Source organism: Juglans microcarpa x Juglans regia, chromosome 3S, assembly GCF_004785595.1.
Source record: "Juglans microcarpa x Juglans regia isolate MS1-56 chromosome 3S, Jm3101_v1.0, whole genome shotgun sequence".
Taxonomy (NCBI): Eukaryota; Viridiplantae; Streptophyta; class Magnoliopsida; order Fagales; family Juglandaceae; genus Juglans; species Juglans microcarpa x Juglans regia.
This window is the reverse complement of record NC_054599.1, coordinates 26,847,887-26,873,045: the sequence shown is the minus strand read 5'-3', so window position 1 is coordinate 26,873,045 and position 25,159 is coordinate 26,847,887. Positions and strand designations below refer to the sequence as shown.

The 25,159-nt window shown below is 40.3% G+C and overlaps 3 protein-coding genes across 5 annotated transcripts; 2 read left to right on the top strand and 1 right to left on the bottom strand.

Moving 5' to 3' along the window:
- Nucleotides 1–228: 228 nt before the first annotated feature.
- LOC121256999 (histone deacetylase 6) lies at nt 229–21,954 on the bottom strand. 2 transcript variants are annotated; one of them, XM_041157844.1, is made up of 5 exons: nt 21,871–21,954; nt 1,211–1,268; nt 939–1,093; nt 637–762; nt 229–541 (listed from the first exon to the last, which is right to left on the bottom strand). In XM_041157844.1, the coding sequence occupies exons 2-5, from the start codon at nt 1,253–1,255 to the stop codon at nt 412–414; spliced, it is 456 nt and encodes a 151-aa protein (XP_041013778.1). In that variant the 5' UTR covers nt 1,256–1,268; nt 21,871–21,954; the 3' UTR covers nt 229–411. The 2 variants fall into 2 exon arrangements, with proteins under 2 accessions (XP_041013778.1, XP_041013779.1); XM_041157845.1 differs by having other exon boundaries at nt 1,211–1,275; nt 21,871–21,901.
- Nucleotides 1,480–2,571, top strand: LOC121257001 (40S ribosomal protein S29-like). The gene is made up of 2 exons (XM_041157848.1): nt 1,480–1,670; nt 2,463–2,571. The coding sequence occupies exons 1-2, from the start codon at nt 1,609–1,611 to the stop codon at nt 2,569–2,571; spliced, it is 171 nt and encodes a 56-aa protein (XP_041013782.1). The 5' UTR covers nt 1,480–1,608.
- Nucleotides 21,955–22,612: 658 nt separating the features above from the next.
- On the top strand, nt 22,613–25,159 carry LOC121257000 (40S ribosomal protein S29-like). Of its 2 annotated transcripts, none has more exons than XM_041157846.1 (3): nt 22,613–22,726; nt 23,527–23,719; nt 24,942–25,159. In XM_041157846.1, the coding sequence occupies exons 1-2, from the start codon at nt 22,665–22,667 to the stop codon at nt 23,672–23,674; spliced, it is 210 nt and encodes a 69-aa protein (XP_041013780.1). In that variant the 5' UTR covers nt 22,613–22,664; the 3' UTR covers nt 23,675–23,719; nt 24,942–25,159. The 2 variants fall into 2 exon arrangements, with proteins under 2 accessions (XP_041013780.1, XP_041013781.1); XM_041157847.1 differs by having other exon boundaries at nt 22,627–22,726; nt 23,527–23,626; nt 24,970–25,159.

The window sequence follows — 25,159 nt, the reverse complement described above, 5'->3', positions numbered from 1 at the left end:
GTTTCAGCTACCGCAAATTTGAGACTTCGATTTCCATTGATGGATCCGTCCAAAGACACATTTGTGGTTGGTATTCTCGGAGGAGAACCCATCTCTACCACAAGGCTATGCAGTATTTATGCTGCCTTGGCCTAGTGAATTGCATGGAACGCCATTTTTGTGGTACACGGTAGGAATTGCAGTTTAGAGCACCCAAGAATGGTAGTGGTACACAAGAAACAGAGACTAGAAAGATGAACATTCCAAGCTTTATATAATACCTGATTATATTTAGTCAGTTCAAACTTCAAACACCATCCCGTTCTGTGCACAAAAGGAAACCTCAAAGCCTAGAAGGCCACAACGAGAAACTTGCCGCTGCCTGATGTTGAACCTTCAAGCCTCAGATGGATAATGACTCAAGTTCAACCATTAAACCGTCCGGAACGGCGGAGCCTCGCCAAATTTCAGTATGTATGCTATCTCATGAACAGGCCGCAGTTGCTGAATCATCTGAGCATCCAAATATGCGTCACAAGAGAAACACCAAATGGACAGATCACTGTTTCAGAAAGAAAACAGCGCATGAGCAAGACAGCGTTGTAATAGATTGTCGAGAAAATTAAACAAGAAAACCAAATTGGTAATGACTATCACCTGTAGCTGAGTGCCAGACAATGATTTGTCTGCTGGTAATGCTGGAGCATGTGCTTGTTCACGAAACGGCTGCAGAGCACTTCCTTACAGCATAAACATAACCAGTTCTCACTCGGGTGTTGACACCTATTTGATGGCAACGATTTCCACAGATCATTATAGAATGCAATATTCGATTCAACGGGTAGGCTCTAGTTAAGGTAAATGACAAACCTATCACCAGCATAGAGCAGAGACCTCTAACAAAAAAAGGTGAAAACTTTGCTGATATTTGTAGGTGGAGTATAGATCTGAGAAGAAACCTGTAGCAAGGAGTATCGGGGGTCGGAATGTGAGCAAGATCGGAAGATAGGGCATCCAAATGATCGCAATGAGTCCGAGCCTCAACCCACCCCGAATCTGCTCCGTACAGTGTTAATAAGTCTTCCTCTTCTGCTTGACCTTCAAGTCGGTGTTCCTGAGTCGATCAGTCAGAAAATCTTATCAGAACCTAAACTAACTAACTAACCAACATTCTAGGGAAAAGAAAGAGATTTTGAAAAGAATAAGAAGAAGAACCCTCAGTTTGATTTACTTGTGGACCAGAGGAGGATGATGAAGACGCAGCTTGATTCGCCATGGAAACTGGAAAGAGGGACCGACTCAGAGAGAGAGAGAGTCTCTCTGCAGACCTTTTGCGTATGGACGACGTCGTTCTGTTCTGTTTAATACATTAAGCGAAACAAATATGTGGGCTGGCTACCTGGGCTTGATTTGGGTTTTTCTAATTATGCCCATAATCGAATAGAGTCCGAGTTGTGTAGGGTTTGGACTCGCCGACTCGACTCTTAACCCTTATATAAATACTAATTTTCCCTTGATTACCTTGTATTCTGCTGCGTTTTCTAGGGTTTTATCAACGCCTCTTGCTTGCAGACTTGCAGTTGCGCAGCTCCTTGCAGATCCCACTTTCACAGAGACGCCAAAGAAATCATGGGACACTCCAACGTATGGAATTCTCACCCCAAGAACTATGGCCCTGGCTCCCGCGCCTGGTACGAATATGGATTTCCTCTTTCAACCTGTTTGGTCCCCGAGAGAATTTTTATCGAACGAAAGGGAAAAAAAAACTAATTTATTGCATTCCTTCCGAGGCTTTTCCTTATTACGGAGAGTCACTAATGTTTTGTATAGCCTTCTTTGGTTGTCGATTTGTTGACTCTGTTTGCTATCTGTGTATTGCTACAATGATTGAATGTTTTTTCAGCTCAGATTTATTTTGCCGGCGTTGATTTTTTTGGATATTTGCGCGAAAAAGTATTTATTTCGTTAATTATGCTTGAACACGAAGATCCTTTTCTCTGGAAGAATAGCGATGCATTCTAGCCTCTAGTCAGGAGGATAATTCCAGTGGAAAATAACTGGGTAATTGACGATGGTTTCTTGTGAGCAATTTCGTAGTGCATGCGGAAGCTGTCTAATTAGGAATTACTAGATAGTAATGATTGGAACAAATTAATGGTGTTAAAAAAACTTGGTGAAAGAATAACACATGCTTAAATTGAGGGGAAATGCCCTGCCGAATGATCTGATAGTCGTAGTGATAATATGGCCTGTTTCTCGATGTTAGCCGTGGTGTGTTGAGTTGCTTCGTTACTTGTGCTTGTTGAAGTGCAATGATTTAAAAAACATTTCAGGCAGGTGGTTTTGGATTGAGTTTTTGAAGTTCATCACTTTCTAGTATTGATTTTATACATGGTTTTGGATTAGCTGGTTTCATGTTACCAATACCCATTTCGATTTTGATATTGATATTGTGGTGTTTCCTTTTCCCCTTTGTTTGGTAGTCGTGTGTGCGGGAATCCCCATGGGTTGATCCGGAAGTATGGGCTCATGTGTTGCAGACAGTGCTTCCGTAGCAACGCCAAGGAAATTGGCTTCATTAAGGTAAAATGATCTCTTTTTCAGCTGGTCAAGTATACTTTACAGAATATTAGGTTCTGATTGTTTTCTAATCTGATCTCTCAATTGGGGTAATATATGCTTTTTTGCCTTGCAGTACCGCTGAAGGGATTTTTCAATTCTCTGTCCCACAAGAACAGATGCTTTGCCTGAACCACGTTCTGATCTGTTCAGTCTAAGGAAATTTTGACTTTCTGTTTAGTTTATCTAATATGGAACTTTATTTGAATGCCGGAATTGGAATATTTTGGCTTAAATATTTGAAGTTCAATTATAGTTTATTGTCTTCTCGTTACTGCCAGTATCTTTTTAATTATCATTTGTTTCTGTTTTTCACCAGTATAAAGTAATATTAGTAATTGGTTTTAAGAGCAGAATATTGTAGAGAATTAGGCCTTGGGGCCATTTTTACAAACAGTTAAGTGTGCATCTTGTTCCTTTCATTTTGACAGCTTCATCTTCTTCCTTCCGTCGCCAACCTGTTACATCCATCATTACATCACAGTTCCAAAACCAGTAGCCACAGTGATTATCACAAGTAGAGAACAGGGTGCATAACAGCCTCTGCCTTGCTTAGGAGAAATGTATTGGGCTTTATTTTTTAAGCAGAAATGCTATATACAACTGCGCAGGGGAACCTTGCGGCATCATCTCCCACGTGACAAATAAAAACGGCATCATTTTATTTTCGCTTCATTTTCCTTCGTTCCCCCCTTTCCCATTCGATGTGGCTTACGGGAGGAGCCAACGTGCGACCTGGGGCAAAATTCCACCACTAACCTAGAGCGAAGGAGTCGTAATAGGGATGGGTATGGTAGACGATGGTGCTCGCGAGACGTAGGAGTGCAGAGAGAGAGAGAGAGAGAGAGAGCGAGGAAGGAGTCGTAATAGGGATGGGTATGGTAGACGATGGTGCTCGCGAGACGTAGGAGTGCAGAGAGAGAGAGAGAGAGAGAGCGAGAGAGAGCGACTGTGGGGGAGTTTGGCGTGGGCTTATTGAGAGGGAAGGAGGCGTGCAGGGGGCACTCGAGTGGAGCTAGGCGGCTGAGGTGAATATGCCGGCGAGCTAGACTTTATCGTGTCGAGGCTGGTGGCACCTAATGGAATTGGGAGCTAGGAGAATGGGGTGCTCTGTTTTGGTATGGTGAAAACAGAGTCTTTGGCGTGATGACCAACGATGGCTCTACTTGTGGATTTACGGCTGGTTTACGGTGGTGGCACCACGAGTGGTTAAGGGGCATGGTGGGCAGTGAGGTTTGGTGGTTACGGCCAGGTGGCCAAGGGCTGGCAGTTGGACGCAAAGGAATTGACTTTTGACGTTGGTGTTTCAACAACAACCGCTTGACGTTGTAGTTCTGTGGGGGGAAAATGTAGCGGTTCTATAGTGCAACAGAGGCTTACTACGTCGTGGAGGAGCTGTGAAACATGGGTTGCTGCGGTGCCCTGTGGTTGTGTGGTTTCCCGGGTGCGGTGGTGGCGTGAGGTGCCATGAATGCTGCGCACATACGTGCATGGAGGGCTCTTGGTACAGGGTGGCAACGGTGTGGAGGAGCTAGGTCGCGACTTGGTTGCTGGAAGCCCCTAAACATGGGTTGCTAGACTCCACATAGGGGTGGTGATGACCTTGAGAAGGTACGGCGGCTCCAAGGCAATTTTCACGTGGGCTGAGGAGGAGTGGTTTCTATGATTTTTAGCTTCCAACGATGCAAAGTCGTGAGGCGTGGGTCTTCGTGGTGGGAGATGATGCTAGGGGTGTTACCCGCCCCTTACGGGGCGGGGCCACCCCTATCTCGCCCCCACATGGGCTGGGGTCGGGATTTTTCCCCCGGGGCAGCGGGGGTGTGGTACCCCGTCCGTTGACGGGGTTGCAGGGGTGGACCTCCAACCGTCCGCCCCCTGCCCCTCCAATCTTCACAACAAATTACAATTCAGTGATTCACAATTTCACAGCACATTCATTGAGCACTATCAAGCGATTCACAAAATCACATGCACAATCAAATCCTCTACAATTCACAATCTCAATGCTCCTTTAATCCCATCCTCCAATCTCCATCCACAAATAAAAAAAAAAAATGGGGCAATTGACGAAGAGATTCAGGAATGAGCCATTGAGTCGTACTTATATCGCCCGGCGTTGAGGTTGAGATGACGAAGGAAATCTGTGACGGCTACGGCGACTCGAGATGACAATGGTGATTGGTCATTGGTGAGGCAAACAGCGACTCGAGAATTGCAGAGAGAGAGAGAGAGAGAGAGAGATAGGAGAAGATGCATCGCGAGGAAGAAGAGAAACAGGGGTTGGGGGGGCTCTTCGACTGGTTAATCAAAACGCCGTCATGGGTAGGGGTATTAAAAGAAATACCCAGGCACAAAACGTCGTCCCTGAGTATTTTTTTTTATATAATACGTATTACATATAATATATATAATTAATATATATATTATAAACGGAGTGGGGCGGGGCAGGATTCCACCCCATCCTTCCCCCGCCTCCGCTTGAAGGCCAATATGCAGGCGGCGTCCTCCCGCACCTCGGCGGGGACGGATGGGTAAAGGCGAAGGGGAGAAGGGAAATGGCGGGCAAGGTGACGAATTATTCGGATCTGATCCATGAATTTTCGAAGGAGCACAAGGACGAAGAAGAGGATGAGGAGGAAGAAAGAGAGACTAAAGAAGAAGAAAAGGAAAGACTGAAGAAAAAGAGTAGGATCCCTTCTGTCTTCAACCTTCTGGCAAATGACGACATTCCAATAATGCTATATCGGATATGATGTCGCGGGGTTATCTGCCCAGTTGTATATGGTATTTTTGTTTTTTAAGAGGAAAAAAAAAAAACCCTTCCGAGTGGAACTACTTTTCATTTTGATTGGACGGTCCTTCAGGTCTTGTCCAAGAGTTGTGACAATTTCTCCGGAAAAATCATTATTTTTAACCAAGAACAATGTAGCCCGCAGCAACCATAAATGCATGGTAGACAAGATGTATCTAGAGAAGTTACTTGTGGTCATGTGGGAATGGCTTCTGCATAATGTATGCTTCTATATTTCATGATTTCATTAGGCCCATAAGAAGAGATTCATTGGACCAACGGATAGAAAATAAGCCTTTTTTAAGCCCTTGAATTCACGCTATCTATTCAAAACTCTCGAGTACCATATGGAGAAAATGGGTACATGTTTTTTAGGCTGTAACTCAGTATATTTATTTTTCTCTCTATATTTGAAGACACTATTCATTTTCTATTCTTTGAGCACTCTTAATGGATTTTTTATCTCATTCTTTAAAATACATTATCAAAATTTACTTTTTCTATTTTATATACTGATTTTTACAATATACCATACATCAGCTTATTTATTTTTTCTTATATCATTTAAAAATTATACGTTAACCTTTTAATATTTTTTATTCATTTCAAATATTTTCTCTAATTACTAATGATATTCTCGTATCTTTTGATATTTATAATATCTTCTCATATACAATATCATATAATTATATTCTATTTTAAATTAATCCAAATTTATAGACTAAATCTAAATATAAATTAATTTAAAAAATAAAAAGAAGATATTTTGTCAGATCACTTGAAGATATGGAATTGTTATTTGAAAGGAACTGAGAAGCTAAAAATCATTATTTGAGCAAAATTCGGTGCCTAGAGTTGTTATTTGAGAGACCCAGACTCTTTGACGCTAAACAAAGATGAAAGCGTGGGAAAGAGGGGTGGTTTTAAATGAAGATAAAATATTTTAAAGAGATGGGGAAAATCAGATGGAGAGAAATGAATTAAAAATGTTTTACATGATTGAACAGTTCCCTCTAGATGTAGCAGGATCACTGTAGCAAAATGGAAAATGAAGATGAAATACAACATCCATTGTAGGTCATTTTTTAACAAATTTCTTCATATTTTAAAGGAAATTGTATTATAGAACATCCATTGGGAGTACTTTTATTATTTTATTACAAAATCACTTCTTCCAACTATCCTTTCCTTTTTGTCCGTGATTCCGTTTCTTTCTCTCAGACCCTTTCTTTTCCTCTCATTTTCTTCCTCTCTCGTCCCTTTCTCTGTTATGATTCTGAATATATGTAAATGATGAAAATGGAATGAGATGTTATAATGGTTTGCTACGGGATCTTTGAGAGTCCCTAACTTCCAAAATAGTAACAAACTAGTAAGTCTGACAATGACTTTTTCAAGATAGAAAATTAGCAGCTCTCTTTCATCCTTATAGTAGTGGATGTCAGAGGATACAAGACAAAATATTCTAACTATTTTTTATTCTATTTTTGCTAAGGACAAGCAGGTGTGTAATGGATCAAATAAGACAACATCTCTTCTAAGCAAAACGACGACGTATCGCCCTTCCTTTAAAATGCAACACTTCACTTCTTATGGAACGACACTGTATCCAGCTTCAGTCCATCTACTTCCTTGTAAGACACGAACTCAACACTTCAGTTTCTTCTTCCTCAACGTTTCGCCGAACTGAACCCCTCTCTCCACCAATTGCCCAGACCATTTCCTTCCGATCTGAGCCCATAATAATCCCCTTTGCTTAAATAACCTTACCCACACAAACGCTCTTGTAGTTTCCAAAGTAGCTCCCATGTATTGTCTACCGAAGGAGCTCCCGTCCACTTGACCAGTACCTCCCTCACGGCACTGTCCCCAAGCCTCTTCAGGCGTCGATCCACCACCTTCTCTGGCTCTGGTGAAATTTCTCATTCTTTATCCGTGGATGGCAGTGTTGGAATGGGCTGAGTCTGAGATCTAAATTTCTTCTTTAGATAAGAAACGTGGAATACGGGGTGTATGAGGGATGATGCTGGAAGGTCTAAGCGGTAAGCGACAGTTCCAAGCCTCTGGAGAATCTTAAACGGTCTGAAGAACCTCGGGGACAGTTTTAAATTCCAGCATCTCACCACTGAGTTCTGTCGATAGGGCTGTAAACGTAAGTACACCCACTCTCCAATCTCGAAACTTCTTTTTGTTCTCCTTTGATCTGCAAAAAAATTCACACGATTTTGAGCCCACTCGAGATTTGCCTTTAACAGCTCTTTGATTTGTTCTCTTATTCTCAAGAATTGATCCACTGCCTCTATAGCTGAAGTACCTGGTATATAGGACAATAGATGAGGGGAAGGATACCCATACAGTGCTTCGAAAGGTGAGATTTTTGTTGAAGTATGATAAGAACTGTTGTAGTTATACTTTGCTAGAGGAAGCCATTTACTCCATTGTTTTTGTTTAGTGCCTGTGTAGCAACGTAGATAAGTTTCTAGACACTTATTAAGAGCCTCAGTCTGTCCATTAGACTGAGGGTGGTATGCTGAGCTAAAACTCAGAGTAGACCCTTGTAATTCAAATAAGCTCTTCCAAAAAGAACTTAAAAACACTGGTCATGGTCTGAAATTATCGATTTAGGAAGTCCATGCAGCTTGAATACATGATCCATAAAAATCTGAGCAACTCCTTGGGCAGTGTAAGGGTGTGATAAAGTGAGAAAATGATCATACTTAGTGTAGCGATCCACTACCACTAATATGACACTCACTCCATTAGATAATGGTAGCTCTTCGATAAAATCTAATGAAATATCAGTCCAAGCTTGGTTGGGAATTGGTAAGGGTTGTGGTAGACCTGATGGGGCCACTGTTTCACTCTTGTTCACCTGACAAACATCACACTCCCTTATCTTCCTTTTGATGTCACTTTTCATCCCCTTCCAAAAGAATTCTCGCCTAGCCCGTCGATAGGTTTTTAAAAAACCTGTATGACTAGCCCGCGGGTCCACATGTAGATAATCCACCACTTTGTTTTTAAAAGTGGAATCCGGAACTAACACAATCATGCCCTTCTTAAAAATAATCCCTTGCTGGAAAGTATAACTAGAAGGGACTAAAATGTTGTACTGCAGTTTATCCAGCAAATCAGCCATCTCAGTTGAAGCTTTATAACTATTTTTTAATTCCTCACTGTGGGAAAGGTTATCACGGCTAAGCAACTCTCTCACTCTTCATTCCCTTCCATTTTCCTCGAAAGAGCATCAACGACCTTATTTTCTTTCCCCTTTTTATACTCAATACATAAATCAAACCCATAAGCTTCGTAATCCATTTCTGTTGTGCAACTGTACCCACCTTCTGTTCAAGCAAGAACTTCAAAGCTTGCTAGTCAGTCTTAACAATAAAGGACTGACCCAATAAATAAGGTCTCCAACGCTACACTACTATAACCAAGGCAAACAATTCTTTTTCATAAGTGGACAGTAGCAATGCCTTCCCTTTTAGAGCCTTACTCGTATAAGCCAAGGGTCTACCTTCTTGTATTAAAACAGCCACAATGCCCTTTTCACTGGCATCATACTCAATCACAAAGGATTTACTGAAATCAGGAAGTTTAAGAACCAGAGGATGGGAGACAGCTTGTTTCAAGGCTGCAAATGCCCCGCTGGCCTCCAAGTTCCAAGAAAAAGAGTTTTTCTTGAGTAAGGAGGTGAGAGGGGCAGTAATAAGCCCATAATTCTGAATGAATTTCTTGTAATAACCGTGAATCCTAGGAATCCTCGTAAGGCCTTCACATTCTTAGGCTCAGGCCATTCTAACATGGCCTTAATCTTTGAAGAATCTGCCATTACACCTTCGGAATTAATGATATGGCCTAACTAATCAACTTCGTCCACGGCAAACCGACACTTGTATTTGTTTGCATATAAACAGTGTTGTTTCAGCATGTTCAAAACGTCCCTCAAAAGAGTCACATGCTCTTCCCGAGATTTACTATATACCAAGATGTTGTCAAAAAATACAAGCACGAATCTTCTAAAAAAGGGTTTGAATATATCGTTCATTAACCCTTGAAATGTGGCTAAAGTGTTACTACGGCTAAAAAGCATCACTAAAAACTCGTAATGTCTGTCATGGGTACGAAAAGCTGTTTTAGGAATGTCACTAGGCACTACTATCACTTGGTGATAGCCCGATCGCAAATCAGGCTTAGAAAAAATACCGTCCCAAAGAGTTCATCCAATAACTCATCTATAACTGGAATGGAAAACTTTGCCTTTATCGTTTCCTTATTGAGTGCCCTATAATCCACGCAAAGCCACCAACTACCGTCAACTTTACGAACCATCAAAATAGGGGAGGAAAAATGGCTAAAACTAGGCCTAATTACTGCTGACTTCAACAACTTAGCCACAATTTTTTCGATTTCTATTTTCTGGTAGTAAGGGTATCGGTAGGGTCTATTTGTGATAGGTTGGGTGTCTTCTTTGAGGATTATATGATGGTCATGGCTACGAGGTGGTGGTAGCCCCTGGGGTTCATTGAAAACCTCTTTAAAATCCTCCAACAGTTCTGAAAATTGCCCATCCACATTCCCATAATCGAGTTCCTCACCCTCATCGCACATAATTTGTAAGAGAATCCCCTTCCCCTTGGCCATAGTGGCCTTGAATGTTTTCTCACTATCCTGTCAACTGAAGGGTTCAATTTCAGCCATTTTAATTCTATTGTCTTCCCTTCCCACATAAAGTTCATGAGCAACTTGGAAAAATCCCAAGTGATAGGGCCTACGGTTTCAACCATTGAGCCATTGAGCCCTTAATACAATATCACAACCAGCTAGGTCTAATAAATGGAGAGGAAGTTGTAGTAAGCTACCTTGCACCTTCAACTGCACTGTTCTAAACAACCCTTCACTGTTTAGGCCTTGACCATTAGCTACCCTTACCTTTAAATTTACTAAGTAATCCACTGGCAGCTGCAATTTTGAGATGAAAGTAATATCTATAAAGTTGTGCGAGTCACCCGAGTCTACTAGAATCACAACTTGTTCCCCTTTAATACTTCCCACCAACCTCATAGTACGCACTGTAGGAGTTCCAGTTATGGCAGCCAAGGAAATCTCCAGTTCATCTTTGCTGTTGGGCAGAATTTCTATGTGCCTGTTTTCTTCCTCCTTCTCACTAGCTTCTTTCTCTTCCTCATCTGCTATCTCTTCATCCACTTGCAAGAAATAAATTCTAGGGTTTTTGCAAGTGTGTGTTGGGTTCTATTTTTCATCACAATGGTAGCACAACTCCTTTCAACGTTTCTCATCCATATGCATTAAGGTTACAGGTTTAGTAAAACCTATTGGTTTCTTCCATTTGTTGTAATTATCCTTGGAATAAGAGCTCCGTTCCATTGCTGTAGTGATCTTTTCCCCCATTGGTTTACTGAATTTTTTTGTACTGTTGTGGTATTCCTCTTACATTTTAGCTAATCCATAGGCTGCATTTAAATTCACAAGTTTCAACATGTGGACTGGGATGAGAATCTCGTCCTTCAAGCCACTAAGGAAACAACTCAGTTTATGCAAATCCGACAGGCCCCTTAAACGATTGGATAATATTTCAAACTGTGCCATATATCCAGCCACCGAGTTGGTTTGTTTGAGCCTTGTCAATGCCTCCATGGGATCGTCATATGTTGTCGATCCGAAACGAAGGAGCAACGATCTGGAAAAGGCGTCCCAATCACGATAGAACCTTCCATCTGCAACATTTTGGAACCATACGAGGGCATCTCCTTCCATGTGGTAACGGTTGGCTTTGAAGAGCCAATTTGCAAGATTAACACCTTGAAATTGAGGGAACTCGAGTTTGACCCCCCGTGGGTTGAACCTTCTTGGGTCTGGGTTTTCCATTTTTGGTGGTGGTTCTTGGTTTATGGGTGGTGGATTGTGCTGTTGGGTAAAAAAGGTGCGCAACATATCCTTAATTTCTTGGACATCTGTTCGTAGTTCAATGAGCTCTTGTTGGTGTGATTCGATTTGGTGCTGTAATGCTTCTTGTTGTTGGCGTTTGGATCGGGTGTTTTCTGCCATGGTAGGATGTATTTCTGTGTTGGTAATGATGAAGCTGTTTGGACGGTTGATATTGATGAAGTTATTTGGCTGGGGATGGGTAGGATGTATTTCTGGGTTGGTAATGATGAAGCTGTTTAGCTGGTTGATATTGATGACATTGTTTGGCTGGGGATTGGTAGGATGTGTTTCTGGGTAGAACTCACACTTGAAAACTAGCTTACAAGGGAATGGTGTTTAGGAGCTTATAAACCATCAACCAATCTCATACTTAGTCGATGTGAGATCGTAACAACTACCATGCTCTGCAACTGATGTCCATGATGGTCCCGACGCTCACACGGGTTGGCTGTGCACTAGGTTTTTTCTTAACTCCGGGCGAACACTGCCCTGCCGGCATCAACCCTCGTGCCGCATGATTGCAACCGTCGCAACATGGCCTTAGACGTGGGGTGACTTTGATACTAATTGTTATGATTCTGTATATATGTAAATGATGAAAAGGGAATGAGATGTTGTAATGGTGTTTGTATGATGTAAGAACAGAATGCTGGAAATGAAAATGGATTGAATTCTTGTATTGTTACGGGATCTTCGAGGGTCCCTAACCTCCAAAATAGTAACAAACTAGTAAGTTTGACAATGACTTTTTCAAGATAGGAAAACTAGCAGCTCTCTTTCATCCTTATAGTAGTGGATGTCAGAGGATACAAGACAAAATATTCTAATTGTTTTTTATTCTGTTTTTGCTAAGGACAAGCAGGTGTGTAACGGATCAAATAGGACAACAGATGTTTCTTTCCCCCGTGAATTCGAAAAAAAGTTTTCTTACTCCCATTCAAATTTTCCTCTCCCTTTTCTCTCTTCCCTTTCTCTTTCTATCTTCCCCTTTAGAGCCCGACGCCACCCTCTTTCTCAACCTTTCCCTCTGTAGAAATTTAAGCTCCAAACCGCAAATCATTGGTTCTTCATCTGGTCTTGGCTTTGAAGTAACAATGACTTCTCTTTCCTTTATCTCTCTTCCCTCTACTGCCACAATTTTGCCAATCCACCATTTGCATGGCTCTCGCAAACATCGCCTTCTTCGTCTCTTCCTCTGGCCTCCATCGATCTAAGGTATCTGATTTCAATTTCGCTCCACAACTCTCTCCTTACGAGTCACTCACCTTTTTCTCCAATTCGCTACAGGAGCACTCAACCTGGACTTGCTTTCTTGAGAAAGAAGTAAGACAAGGCCTCTGAATTTTTCATTTGTGAGAAAATGTTCCCTCTCAATTCATAAAGAAAGAGAAAACGTTCCCTTTATTGATAAAAAAAAAAAAAATCATAAAGAAAGAAAAAATGTTTGATGCACATGAAAAATTGAAATTGGGAACTTTGTCATTTGGAATTATCACTATATCTCCCTAACAGGAGTGAACCCGCATTGAATTACTTCAGATGATAACTTCTGGATTCTATTTTTAACTTTCTTCAAGTTCTTGGATATCTCTTTTTCTTGGCAGCCAAACAGGATTATTGTACTCTTTTTATGGAGATATGCAATAGACTATGGGTTTGAAAATTAGTTTGTGAAATGTATTTGTTAGGTAATTAGGTTGAGAAAAAAAATTAGTTGAAAAATAATAATTTAAGTATCAAATTAAATTATTAATGTACATATGGTTAGTGTAATTATAAAATATGAAAAAAAAATATTATTAAAAAAATATTTTATTTTTATTTTGATGAATCTAATAGCTAATCTAATGTGAGGTTATGGATAGTGAAGTTTTAGATTTATGAAAAACATATACTTTTCATCAAATTTTAAAGATGATTTTAATGAAGCCAATGCCAATGCTTATACGGTATAAATTTAGTAGGGCATAGTAACGTACCCACCAACATTCATGACTTGATATTTGTTCTGCATGCTTTTTTATTTGCTTGCTTGAAAGTATTCACAAAAGGAGTATGTTGCTCACGAGATAAGGGTTTGAATTGTGAATATATTATTTATTCTTAGACTGATTATATCTATAGAAGGGAATAGTCAAAATATAGATATTTTCTTGTACTATACCAGCGGAGCAAAGCCTTATTATGATTTTGAATGATGTGTTTGTTGACATAGCTAAAAATAATGCAAAGAAAACTTCCTTACGTTCTCATTGAAAGATGTTGGTATTTATACAGAGAATAGAAGTGAAATAAAAAAGCTATACGGAAAATAGAAAGGGAATATTGTTTGTACAACTTGAGAGAATTATTAACTAATTTGTCTACGGTTCTATTTTAGAAGGAATGAGAAGAAATATTGGTCTGCTGTTGTATGTGGCATGGTGCATGACTCTGCCATTCTGTTATTGCCGAGCTGCCCTGTATACATTCCATCTATTTGTCAAAATGTGTTGTAGATGAGTCACTAAGTCCAATACGCCCAGTCGAGTCTGATGGGGTGTCAACCACATTGAGACTCGATCGAAAATAATGAAACTTTTCTGCAACAACTGGTTTGGTGAGCACATAAGCTATTTGATCATTGAAACTGCAAAAGGAGGCTTGTAATGTCTTGGCAGCCACCCTATCTCTAACAAAATGGAAATCAATATTCATGTGCTTGGTCTTGGCATAATATACTGAGTTCACCGAGAGGTAAGTAGCTCCTATGTTGTCACACCACAAGGTAGGAGCTTTAGGTAAAAAAATTCCCAGATCACGAAGGATTGTTTGTAACCAGATGGTTTCAGCTGCAGAAGATGCAAGAGATTTATACTCTACCTCAGTTGATGAGCGAGCCACAGTGCTTTGCTTTTTGCAGCTCCAAGAAATAAGGTGACGACCCAAGTATATGCAGTACCCTCCAGTTGATCGACGGTCATCGAGGCAACCCCCCAATCAGCATCAGAGTATGCATGAAGCTGAAAACTGGACTGAGTCTTGAAAAATAGCCCAAAATTAATTGTAGATTTGAGATACCTTAGAATACACTTGACTGCACTCCAGTGAGAGGTTTTGGGAGTATGCATAAATTGGCATACTTTGTTCACTGCAAAAGAGATATTAGGCCGAGTTAAAGACAAGTATTGAAGTCCTCCAACAATGCTTCGATAGAGAGTAACATCTTCAAAATCAGAGGGATCAAATTTTGACAACTTAAGAGAGGCTACCATCGGTGATGAAATGGGTTTGGCAAGAAGCATTTTGCTTCGTATGAGATAATGTATTTCCTCTGTGACAACAGCAAACCAGTAGGCATATGATCAACCTCGAGGCCAAAAAAATAGGAGAGGGTGCCGAGGTCTTTAACTGGGAAGGCACAGCCCAAATCATGAATAAGCTTCTCAATGGCAGATTGATGTGAGGAGATAAGCACTATATCATCAATATAGACCAAAAAATAAATTTGAATACCATTGTAATTGAGAATAAAAAAAGAGGAATCTGCCTTGGAGGAGCTGAATCCATAGTCAAGTAACCAAGTGCTGAGTTGAGCAAACCATGCTCTCGGGGCTTGCTTGAGACCGTAAATGGCTTTATGTAATTTGCATATGAAAGTTGGGTGTGCCAAATCCACAAAACCCCACTTTTTCTGCTAAAGTTGTGATTGAATACTAACGTGTAAGTGCAATGCTTTTCAATATAGAATGCCTTTGATTCTCCTACTGAATTTGCATTATCAACATTATATTTCTTGTATTTGTTGAACGAATAAGAAGTACATGTTTATTTTTTTTAGGTAGTAAAGTACGTATTTCTTACATCGGCAATTTCCTGGGCTGGAGAGGAGATTTGCTCAAGTCAGTTTAAACGAAAACTTTACCATTATTTTACCTCATCAATAAATGAAATTTAAAGAAGACACTTATTGCTTTTCACTCTTGGACAACTTTGAATATAGTTTGAGCTACCGCAAATTTGAGACTTCATTTTCCATTAATCGATCCGTCCGAAGACACATTTGTGTTTGGTATTCTCGAAGGAGAACCCATCTCTATCGCAAGGCTATGCAGCATTTATGCTGCCTTAGCCTAGTGAATTGCATGGAATGCCATTTTTGCGGTACACAATAGGAATTGCAAGTTTTTGAGCACCCAAGAATGATATTGGTACACAAGAAACATCTATTAGAAAGATGAACATTCCAAGCTTTATATAATACATTGATTTAATAGCTAATACAACTCGCAATTTGACTTCGAGTTTGATTGAGTAGTTACCTGATTATATATAGTCAGTTCAAGCTTCAAACACCATCTCATCTTGTGCACAAAAGGAAACCTCAAAGCCTACAAGGCTACAACGAGAAACTTGCCACTGCCTGATGTTGAACCTTCAAGCCTCATATGGATAATGACTCAAGTTCAACCATTAAACTTGAAACGGCGAAGCATCTCCAAATTTCAGTATGCATGCTAACTCATGAACAGGCCGCAGTTGCTGAATCATTTGAGCAGCCAAATATGTGTCACAAGAGAAACACCAAATGGATAGATCCCTGTTTTAGAAAGAAAACAGTGCATGAGCAAGACAATGTTGTAATAAATTGTCGAGAAAATTAAACAAGAAAACCAAATCATTGTCACCAGACAATGATTTGTCTGCTGGTAATGCTGGAGCATGTGCTTGTTCACGTAACGGCTGCAAAGTACTTCCTTACAACATAAACATAACCAGTTCTCACTAAGGTGTTGACACCTATTTGATGGCAACGATTTCCACATATCATTATAGAATGCAATATACAATTCAACGAGTAGGCTATATTTAAGGTAAATGACAAACCTATCACTAGCATAGAACAGAGACCTCTAACAAAACATAAAAAAAAAAAAAAAAAGGAGAAAATATTGCTGATATTTGTAGGTGGAGTATAGATCTGAGAAGAAACCTGTAGCAGGGAGTATCGGGGGCCGAAATGTGAGCGAGATCGAAAGATAGGGCATCCAAATGATCGCAATGAGTCTGAGCCTCAACTGTTAAGATTCTAGTGGGAACTGTAAATTCGTATGCAATGATTATGTAATATGCTAGTAAATGATAGAGATGAATGTAGAGCATATAGACTGTAAACATGAAAGATTCATATGTATGGGTGAGTTTGAGGCCACCCAATTCCTCCAAGAAGATAACCATTTTCACAGATTCCAGAATGCCTAAAACCCCACCCCTGGCGTGGGATTTAACAAACCATAAGTGAAATTACAAATTACCCCTTACTTTTGACTTTTTGCAACAGAAGTAAACTACACCGTTTTAAGCTATTTAAGCTATGTGTTTTACACTGCCAAAATTACACATTTTATTCTAATAGTAAGACTACGTCGTTTTCCATCATTACTAAGGCCCTCCCGAATAATTCCTTTGCATTTGGCTTCCTCTCTCTTTCTCTTATCTTCGATCTGTCTTTATCAGAAACTCAAGCTCCCACCTTTAGCCTCTTCTTTGATATCTTCCCATGAGCATCGTAACATTCCCCTTTCCTTATAAGACCTTGTTCACAAGGTGTGGATACAAAGACCTCAGTTTCCACAAGCTTTCCCAATTGTTCTCCTCCTCTGAAGCACCTACCCATTTGATCAAGACCTTTATTACGGCCCTGTTTCCCTAGCGTCTAAAGCGTCACTCAAGCACTGCCTCAGGCTCCAGTAGGACCTCGCCGTCATCATTGGTGGGAGGAGGGTTGCTAGTTACCGGATCTGAGCTCCCAACTTCTGTTTCAAGCACGAAACATGGAGCACTAAGTGAATTTGAGAGGCAGACGATAGCTCGAGAAGGTAAGCCATAGATCCTAGCCTTTGGGCCACCTTGAAGGGCCTATAGAAACGTGAAGCTAGCTTCATGTTGCGGCGAGCTGCCATTGACTTTTGGCGGTACGGCTGGAGACGGAGGTACACCCAGTCCCCCTTCTTTGAATTCCCTCTTAATCCTCTTTTTATCTACATGCGTTTTCATTCAGTTTTTTGCCACTGTGAGATTGTTTTTCAATATATTGAGAACTTGGGCTCTGGTTTTAAGTAACTGATCCATTGTCACGTTAGCTGAGGTTCCTGGGACATAGTCTATTAGTCTCGAGGGTGGATACTCATAGAGGGCCTCGAAAGGGGACAACTTGGTCGAACTGTGGTAGGTACTATTGTACCACCACTCAACTAGAGGTAGTCATTGGCTCCATCCCGCAGGCTTGTGCCTTGCATAACACCTAAAATAACCAAAACCTTATTCAACGCCTCAATTTGCCCATCACTTTGAGGGTGGTAGGTAGAGCTGAAGTTAAGGGATGTTCCCTAGAGGGCAAACAAACCCTTCTAGAACAAGCTCAAGAATAAGGAATCACTGTCAGACACTATAGTTTTAGGAATTACTTAAATATTGACCCCATAAACACCTTGGCCACTTCTAGTGTTGTGTAAGGGTGAGATAGGGCCATAAAGTGCCCCTATTTGGTAAATTGATTCACGACCACCAAAATGACTAAGTAACTCTTAGATTTTGGTAGTCCTTCAATAAAGTCCATGGAGATGTAACTCCACGCTTATTGAGGTATAGGAAGGGGCTGTAACAGCCCTGCCAGGGGAAGAGTTTCATACTTAGTAGCCTAGCACATATCACACTCCCTCACCAACTTTTTTATATCATTTTTCGTGCCTGTTCAGTAGAAGTCCCTTTTGGCCCTCTAATAAGTTTTCAAATAGCCAAAATGACCTGCCCTGGGATTTGTCTCGATATACTGAAGCACCTTCAATTTGAAGGGTGAATCTGCCACCATTAGGATTCTACCCTTCTTCAAAATCAATCCCTGTTGTAAAGTGACTCCCTTTGGCACCTCTAGTTGGTTCTATACCTTAGCAAACAGATCTATGAACTCCTCAAAATTCTGGTAACTCTGCTTGAATTCCTCCACCTATTCAGTTGAGGGAAAATTGATTTTGCTAGCAACCCCATAAACTCAGTTCCTGCCTTTTCCTTTCTAGATAAAGCATCTGCCACTAAGTTCTCATTCCCCTTCTTGTACTCTATCTTGAATTCATAACCCATCAACTTGTTAAGGCACTTGTGCTGAGCTTCTGTTCCAATCCTTCGCTCGAGTAGGAATTTCAGCGCTTGCTGATTTGTCTTGATGATAAAGGATTGCCCTAAGCGATAGGGGCACCATTTCTGAACTACAGTAACCACAGCCAACAGTTCTCTTTCATAAGTAGAGAGGAAGGCCCTTCCTTTCAACACTTTACTAAAAAACGCTATTGGCTACCCTGATTGTATTAGGACATCCCCAATACCCTTCCTACTAGCATATAAGGGTGGGCAGTGGGGCTCCGTACCACGCTACCCCACCCATGTCTGCCCTGCCTCCGCATGGACAGGCGTTCTACTCCGCTCCGCCCATGTGGGGGCGGGGCCCCCAGCCCCGCATGGAGAAGGCCTCGCTGGGGTCATCCCGCCCTTGCTCCACTTCATATATATAAAAAATATTTTTTTTATATTTATATATAAATAAATATATTGTATATAGATATATACAATTTATTAAAGATTTGAAATTGTATTCAAGTCATTGGGTTGCCTTAGCCTCCTAAACCAACCTTTATATAGGAGACCAAGGCAATACAATATTTATCCTTAAGCAATGTGAGACTTAGTAGTAAGTCTCACATTGCTTAAGGATGGCTATTGTATTGCTTTAGCCTCCTACTATATAAAGGTTGGCCTAGGAGGTCAAGACAATCCAAAATCTAACTCTAATGAGTTTAAGTTCTTTTTGTATTTATAAATTTTAATTTATAATTTAAATTATATTATAATTTAGTCCAAAAAATTTTTTTTAGACCCAATGTGTTGGCCTAGGCGGGGGCGGGGCGGATGAGATTTTTTCCCCACCCCCGCACCATGCGGGTAGCAACCACATTCCACTATAAATGGTTGTGAAAAATCACTGAGTCTGAGGACAGGGGGTTGGGTGACAACCTCTTTCAATGTGCTAAATGCCTGCTCCACTTCCTGTGACCATAAAAAAGCATTCTTCCTTAAAAGACTCGTTAGTGGGCTGCCAATAACCCATAATTCTTAATAAATTTTTTATAGTACCCAGTTAATCCTAAAAACCCTCTCAAGGCCTTTGGATTTCTAGGTGTTGGTCAATCCAACATAGAACTAATCTTTGAGGGATCGGTCTTGACCCCTTGATCTAAAATTATGTGACCCAAATCATCAACTTTATTTACCCCAAACCTGCACTTAGAACGTTTTGCATATAGTTTGTGGTCCTGCAGTAGCTGTAACAGCTATCGGAGGTGGTCTAAGTGCTCCTCCCAGCTTCTACTGTAGACCAATATGTCATCAAAAAATACAAGAACAAACCTCCTCAATAGTGATCTAACAACATCATTCATTAATCTCTGAAAAGTAGAAAGGGCGTTAGTGAGCCCAAATGCCATCACTAAGAACTCATAGTGGCCTTCATGAGTTCTAAACATTGTTTTGGCGACGACCATCCTGATGTGCTGGTAACTTGACCTTAGGTCCAACTTCGAAAACACTACAACACCTCCCAACTCATCCAACAACTCATCAATCACTGGAATAGAAATTTGTCTTTGACAGTTTCCTGGTTCAGTGCTAGATAATTAACACATAATCTCCACCCCCCATCCACCTTATGCACTAACAACACCGAAGATAAAAAAGGGCTGGAATTAGGCCTCACTACCCCACTTTTTAGTAATTATGATACTATTTTCTCAATATTTTTATTTTTGGTAGTAAGGGTATTTATAAGGTCCAGTGGAAATGGGTCGAGTATCCTCTTTTAACGCTATCTTGTGGTCATAGCTTCTTGGTGGGGGGTAAACCTTATGGTTCTTTAAATACCACCCTGAATTACTCAGCAACCCTTCAATATCTACTTTGTTCGCTTCCTTTTGTGGCTCATTCTCTTGCTGCTCTATTTGCAAAAGCATGCCATTCCCCCTCGCTAGGGATGCTAACATAGCCTTGCTGTTGCCCCCTAAGGTTGAGGGCTGCATTTTAAAGCCTCTTCTTCTCACTCTTCCCAAATTCCATGGATAACCTTGAGAAATTTCACACAATAAGGCCCAGTGCTGCTAGCCAATTAACTCCCAACACCAAGTCACAGCCCCCAGCCCAAGAATGTAAAGAGGAAAAGAGAATATATTACCTTGAATCGTGATAGGTGCAGTTTCACAGTACCCTTCACTCTTCACCACTTTTCTATTGGCCACACGCTTTGCTAACTTTGCTGATGGATCCACCTTAAGTCTTGTTTTCTGTTTTGGATCCTCAATAGGTTCTACCACTACTTCATCCTTTACCTCTTCATAGCCATGCAATAGATAGATCTTTGGGGTCTTGCAAATGTGGTTTGGGTGCCATTTCTCTTCACAGTGATAACAAAGGCCTCTTCTACGTTTTTCATCCATCTGCTGTGAAGTTATTGGTCCTGTGGGTTTAACCCACCTGTTAGCCCCTTCATGGTTTTCATGGTTCATGGTGCCCGATGCAGGTAACCTACTCTTTTCCCCATCTTGTTTAGGTTGTCTTCTAAGACTAGCTAGATATTCTTCTTGTCTTTTAGCCAACCAAAACGCTGCGTTCAAACTTACTGGATTAAACGTCTTGACAGGCCGACGTATCTCATCCTTCAGCCCACTGATAAAGCAGCTGAGCTTATGACCATCCAGTAAGCCTGTCAACCTGTTGGAAAGGGATTCGAACTGAGCCTTGTATTCTGCCACTGAAGAGGACTGTTTCAACCTTACTAACATTTCCATTGGATCATCGTACATTGGATCATCGTAGGTCATAGGACCAAAACAGATTTGGAGAGCTCGTGTGAAGGTCTCCCAATCCATGAACTGACGGCTGCCCCAAGCATCTTGATACCAAATAAATGCTTCTCCTTTCATGTGGTAAGATGCCATCAATAGACGGTGAGCTCCCTGTGTTTGATGGAAGTCAAAGTACTGCATTGCTTTGAAAAGCCACTCTGATGGGTTGCTGCCTTCAAAGTGAGGAAAGTCTAACTTGACTCCCCTTGTGCAGATTCTCGTCAGGTCCTGGGCTTCCCACTCCCTTTCACCGTGGATCATTGGATTTTTGGTTTCAAAGAAGGTCCGCATCATATCATTGATTTCTGTCATGCGTTGCTGAAGCTCTGCAATGCTTTGTTGCTGTTCTGCTAGTTGCTTCTGCGTGGATTCCTGTTGCTGTTTGGATCTAGTTAATAAGTCTTCCTCTTCTGCTTGACCTTCAAGTCCGTGTTCCTGAGTCGATCATTCAGAAAATCTTATCAGAGCCTAAACTAACAAACCACCACTGTAGAAAAAAAAAAAAAAAAAAGAAGAGATTTTGAAAAGAATAAGAAGAAGAACCCTCAGTTTGATGTACCTGTGGACCAGAGGAGGAAGATGAAGACGTAGCTTGATTCGCCATGGAAACTGGAAAGAGCAAAGAGGGACCGACTGTCTCAGAGAGAGAGAGAGTCTCTGCAGAATCTTTTGCGTATAGACCACGTCCTTAAGCAAAACAACTATGTCAGCTAGGTTGCTGGCTACGTCGTTCTGTTCTTTTTAATACATTAAGCAAAGCAACTATGTTAAGCAAAGCAACTATGTCAACTACGTCAAGCAAAACGACTACGTCGTCCTTCTGTTCTTTTTAATACATTAAGCAAAACAGGCTGGTGGGCTTGATTTGGGTTTTTCTAACTATGCCCATAATCATATAAAGACCGAGCTGAGAGGGACTCGCCGGCTCGACTCTAAGTAGAGGTTTATATTCGTAATGCATCTCAATTTATTTCAATTCATCTTAATTTATCTCATTATTATTCATCAATTTTAACTCACAAATTTCATTACTATTCACAATCTATCTTACTATTATTCACAACATATCTCAACTCATCTTCAAATCCAAACGATACCTTAACCCTTATATAAATACTTGGCCGTTTGCATTCGAAATGCATCACATTCAATCTCATCATTATAACTTTTTTAAAATTTTATATAAAATATAATAAATAATTTAATTTTTTTAAATTTTAAAATAATAATAATATTAAAATATTTTATTTTATTATTTACAAACCATTCAACTCATCAATTAGTCTAAACGGAATCTAATTTTCCCTTGATGACCGACCTTGTATTCTGCTGCGTTTTCTAGGGTTTTATCAACGCCTGCTTGCAGATCCCACTTTCACTGAAACGCCAAAGAAATCATGGGACACTCCAACGTATGGAATTCTCACCCCAAGAACTACGGCCCTGGCTCCCGCGCCTGGTACAAATATGGATTTCCTCTTTCAACCTGTTTGGTCCCCGAGAGAATATCGAATGAAAGGAAAAAACAAAAAAATTTATTGCATTCCTTTCGAGGCTTTTCCTTATTACGGAGAGTCACTAATGTTTTGTATTCTCTATTTAGCCTTCTTTGGTTGTCGATTTGTTGACTCTGTTTGCTATCTGTGTTTATTGCTACAGTGATTGAATGTTTTTTCAGCTCATATTTATTTTGGCGGCGTTGATTTTTTTGGATATTTGCGCTAAAAAGTCATTATTTCGTTAATTATGCTTGAAAACGATGATCCTTTTCTCTGGAAGAATAACGATGCATTCTAGCCTCTAGTCAGGAGGATAATTCCAGTGGAAAATAACTGGGTAATTGACGATAGTTTCTTGTGAGCAATTTAGTAGTGCATGCGGAAGCTGTCTAATTAGGAATTACTGGATAGTAATGATTGGAACAAATTAATGGTGTTAAAAAAACTTGGTGAAAGAATAACACATGCTTAAGTTGAGGGGAAATGCCCTGCGGAATGATCTGATAGTCGTAGTGATAATATGGCCTTTTTCTCGATATTAGTCGTGGTGTGTTGAGTTGCTTCGTTACTTGTGATTGTTGAAGTGCAATGATTTAAAAAACATTTCAGGCGGGGTGGTTTTGGATTGAGTTTTTGAAGTTCATCACTTTCTAGTATTGATTTTATACATGGTTTTGGATTAGCTGGTTTCATGTTACCAATACCCATTTCGATTTTGATATTGATATTGTGGTGTTTCCTTTTCCCCTTTCTTTGGTAGTTGTGTGTGCGGGAATCCCCATGGGTTGATCCGGAAGTATGGGCTCATGCGTTGCAGACAGTGCTTCCGTAGCAACGCCAAGGAAATTGGCTTCATTAAGGTAATGATCTCTTTTTCAGCTGGTCAAGTATACTTTACAGCATATTAGGTTCTGATTGTTTTCTAATCTGATCTCTCAATTGGGGTAAACCATGTGCTTTTTTGCCTTTTTTTTTTTTTTTTTTTTTTTTTTTTTTTCAGAAGAGGACGATACTCCAATTTTATTAATAGCCCTCACTTGTGGCGGAGGAAAATCGGGGTTACAACCAATCACCTGGGGATTACAAAAAAACCCAAAACCCAGGCAGCAAAAACCTCAACTATATGACCATCATACAAATATCCCAAAAAGTAAGAAATAAACCACAAGAAAACCAACACAAAAACAAGGGATAAAAACAACCTGCATAGAAACATCAGTGCACAATAGTTAAATAAAAAACCAAAATAAACAAGTGCAACAGATCACTTACCTCACTGTGATATCCGCATATATGGCAAACCAATTCTATCCATGCGAATAAGGCCTCTTAACTTACTAGGCAGCGGATGCCTGTTATTATTCCAATTCATATTTAAATCCCCAGCTCCCTGCTTAGCAAAAAAATCAGCCACTGGGTTTCCTTCATGAAAGATATGACTAATTTTATACTCCATGCATCCAAGGCAAGTTAGAATATCTTCCCAAAAATCTTCAAGATATCAAATATTACAATCTCCTCTAATAACCCATCTAACAAGAATTTGAAAGTCAGTCTCAATATGAACTCGATGAAAGCCAAGCTGACAACACCTCCTAACCCCTTCCAGCAAACTTCTCATCTCAGCAAAATTATTATAACCCTGGCCCAAGAAAACTGAGTAAGCCACACACAAATTGCCACCAAAATCCCGAATAACACCCCCACACCAACTGGGCCAGGATTGCCCAGACTACTACCATCTATGTTGAGTTTCACCCAATTCTGTTGTGGCCTAATCCATTTAACCACAGAAACCTTCTTTGGTTTTGGAGCTAAAACCGGAATATCCAACATATTTAAAAAATCAATATCCTTGATAGGGAGTCTCAACACCTTGGTGATTAACTACATAATTCTGCAAATCCAAAACTTAATAACATGCCAGACTGAAGCCACTGTCTCAAGCTTACCTTCATACCTGGCTTTGCAGCGCCAATCCCATAGTTTCCAGGAGACAATGGAAGGAAGAATACCAAAGATAGTTCTAACTTGAGACACATTACCAGCGCGACGAAACCAATAATTGACCTGATCCTGCCAAGTTCTAAAAATACCCATATGCACACCAAAATGATTTGATGCCAAGCGCCAAATCTTACGAGCAAAATCCCCATTGCAAAGCACATGGTTAAGATCCTCAATGTGCTTTTTTGCCTTGCTGTACCGCTGAAGGGTTTTTTCAATTGTCTGTCCCACAAGAACAGATGCTTTGCCTGAACCACGTTCTGATTGTTCGTTCTAAGAAATTTTTATTTCTGTTTAGTTTATCTAATATGGAACTTGATTTGAATGCCGAAATTGGAATATTTTTGCCTTAAATATTTGAAGTTCAATTATAATTTATTATCTTC

Excerpts from the sequence above, each read along its gene's own strand:
- LOC121256999 (XM_041157844.1), bottom strand. The coding sequence starts at position 1,255 with ATGGCGAATCAAGCTGCGTCTTCATCATCCTCCTCTGGTCCACAA. Across the intron at positions 1,094-1,210 it reads CATCCTCCTCTGGTCCACAA|GAACACCGACTTGAAGGTCA; the intron begins GTAAATCAAACT and ends TGATCGACTCAG. Across the intron at positions 542-636 it reads TGTCTGGCACTCAGCTACAG|TGATCTGTCCATTTGGTGTT; the intron begins GTGATAGTCATT and ends TTTCTGAAACAG.
- LOC121257000 (XM_041157846.1), top strand. The coding sequence starts at position 22,665 with ATGGGACACTCCAACGTATGGAATTCTCACCCCAAGAACTACGGCCCT. Across the intron at positions 22,727-23,526 it reads GGCCCTGGCTCCCGCGCCTG|TTGTGTGTGCGGGAATCCCC; the intron begins GTACAAATATGG and ends TTTCTTTGGTAG.
- LOC121257001 (XM_041157848.1), top strand. The coding sequence starts at position 1,609 with ATGGGACACTCCAACGTATGGAATTCTCACCCCAAGAACTATGGCCCT. Across the intron at positions 1,671-2,462 it reads GGCCCTGGCTCCCGCGCCTG|TCGTGTGTGCGGGAATCCCC; the intron begins GTACGAATATGG and ends TTTGTTTGGTAG.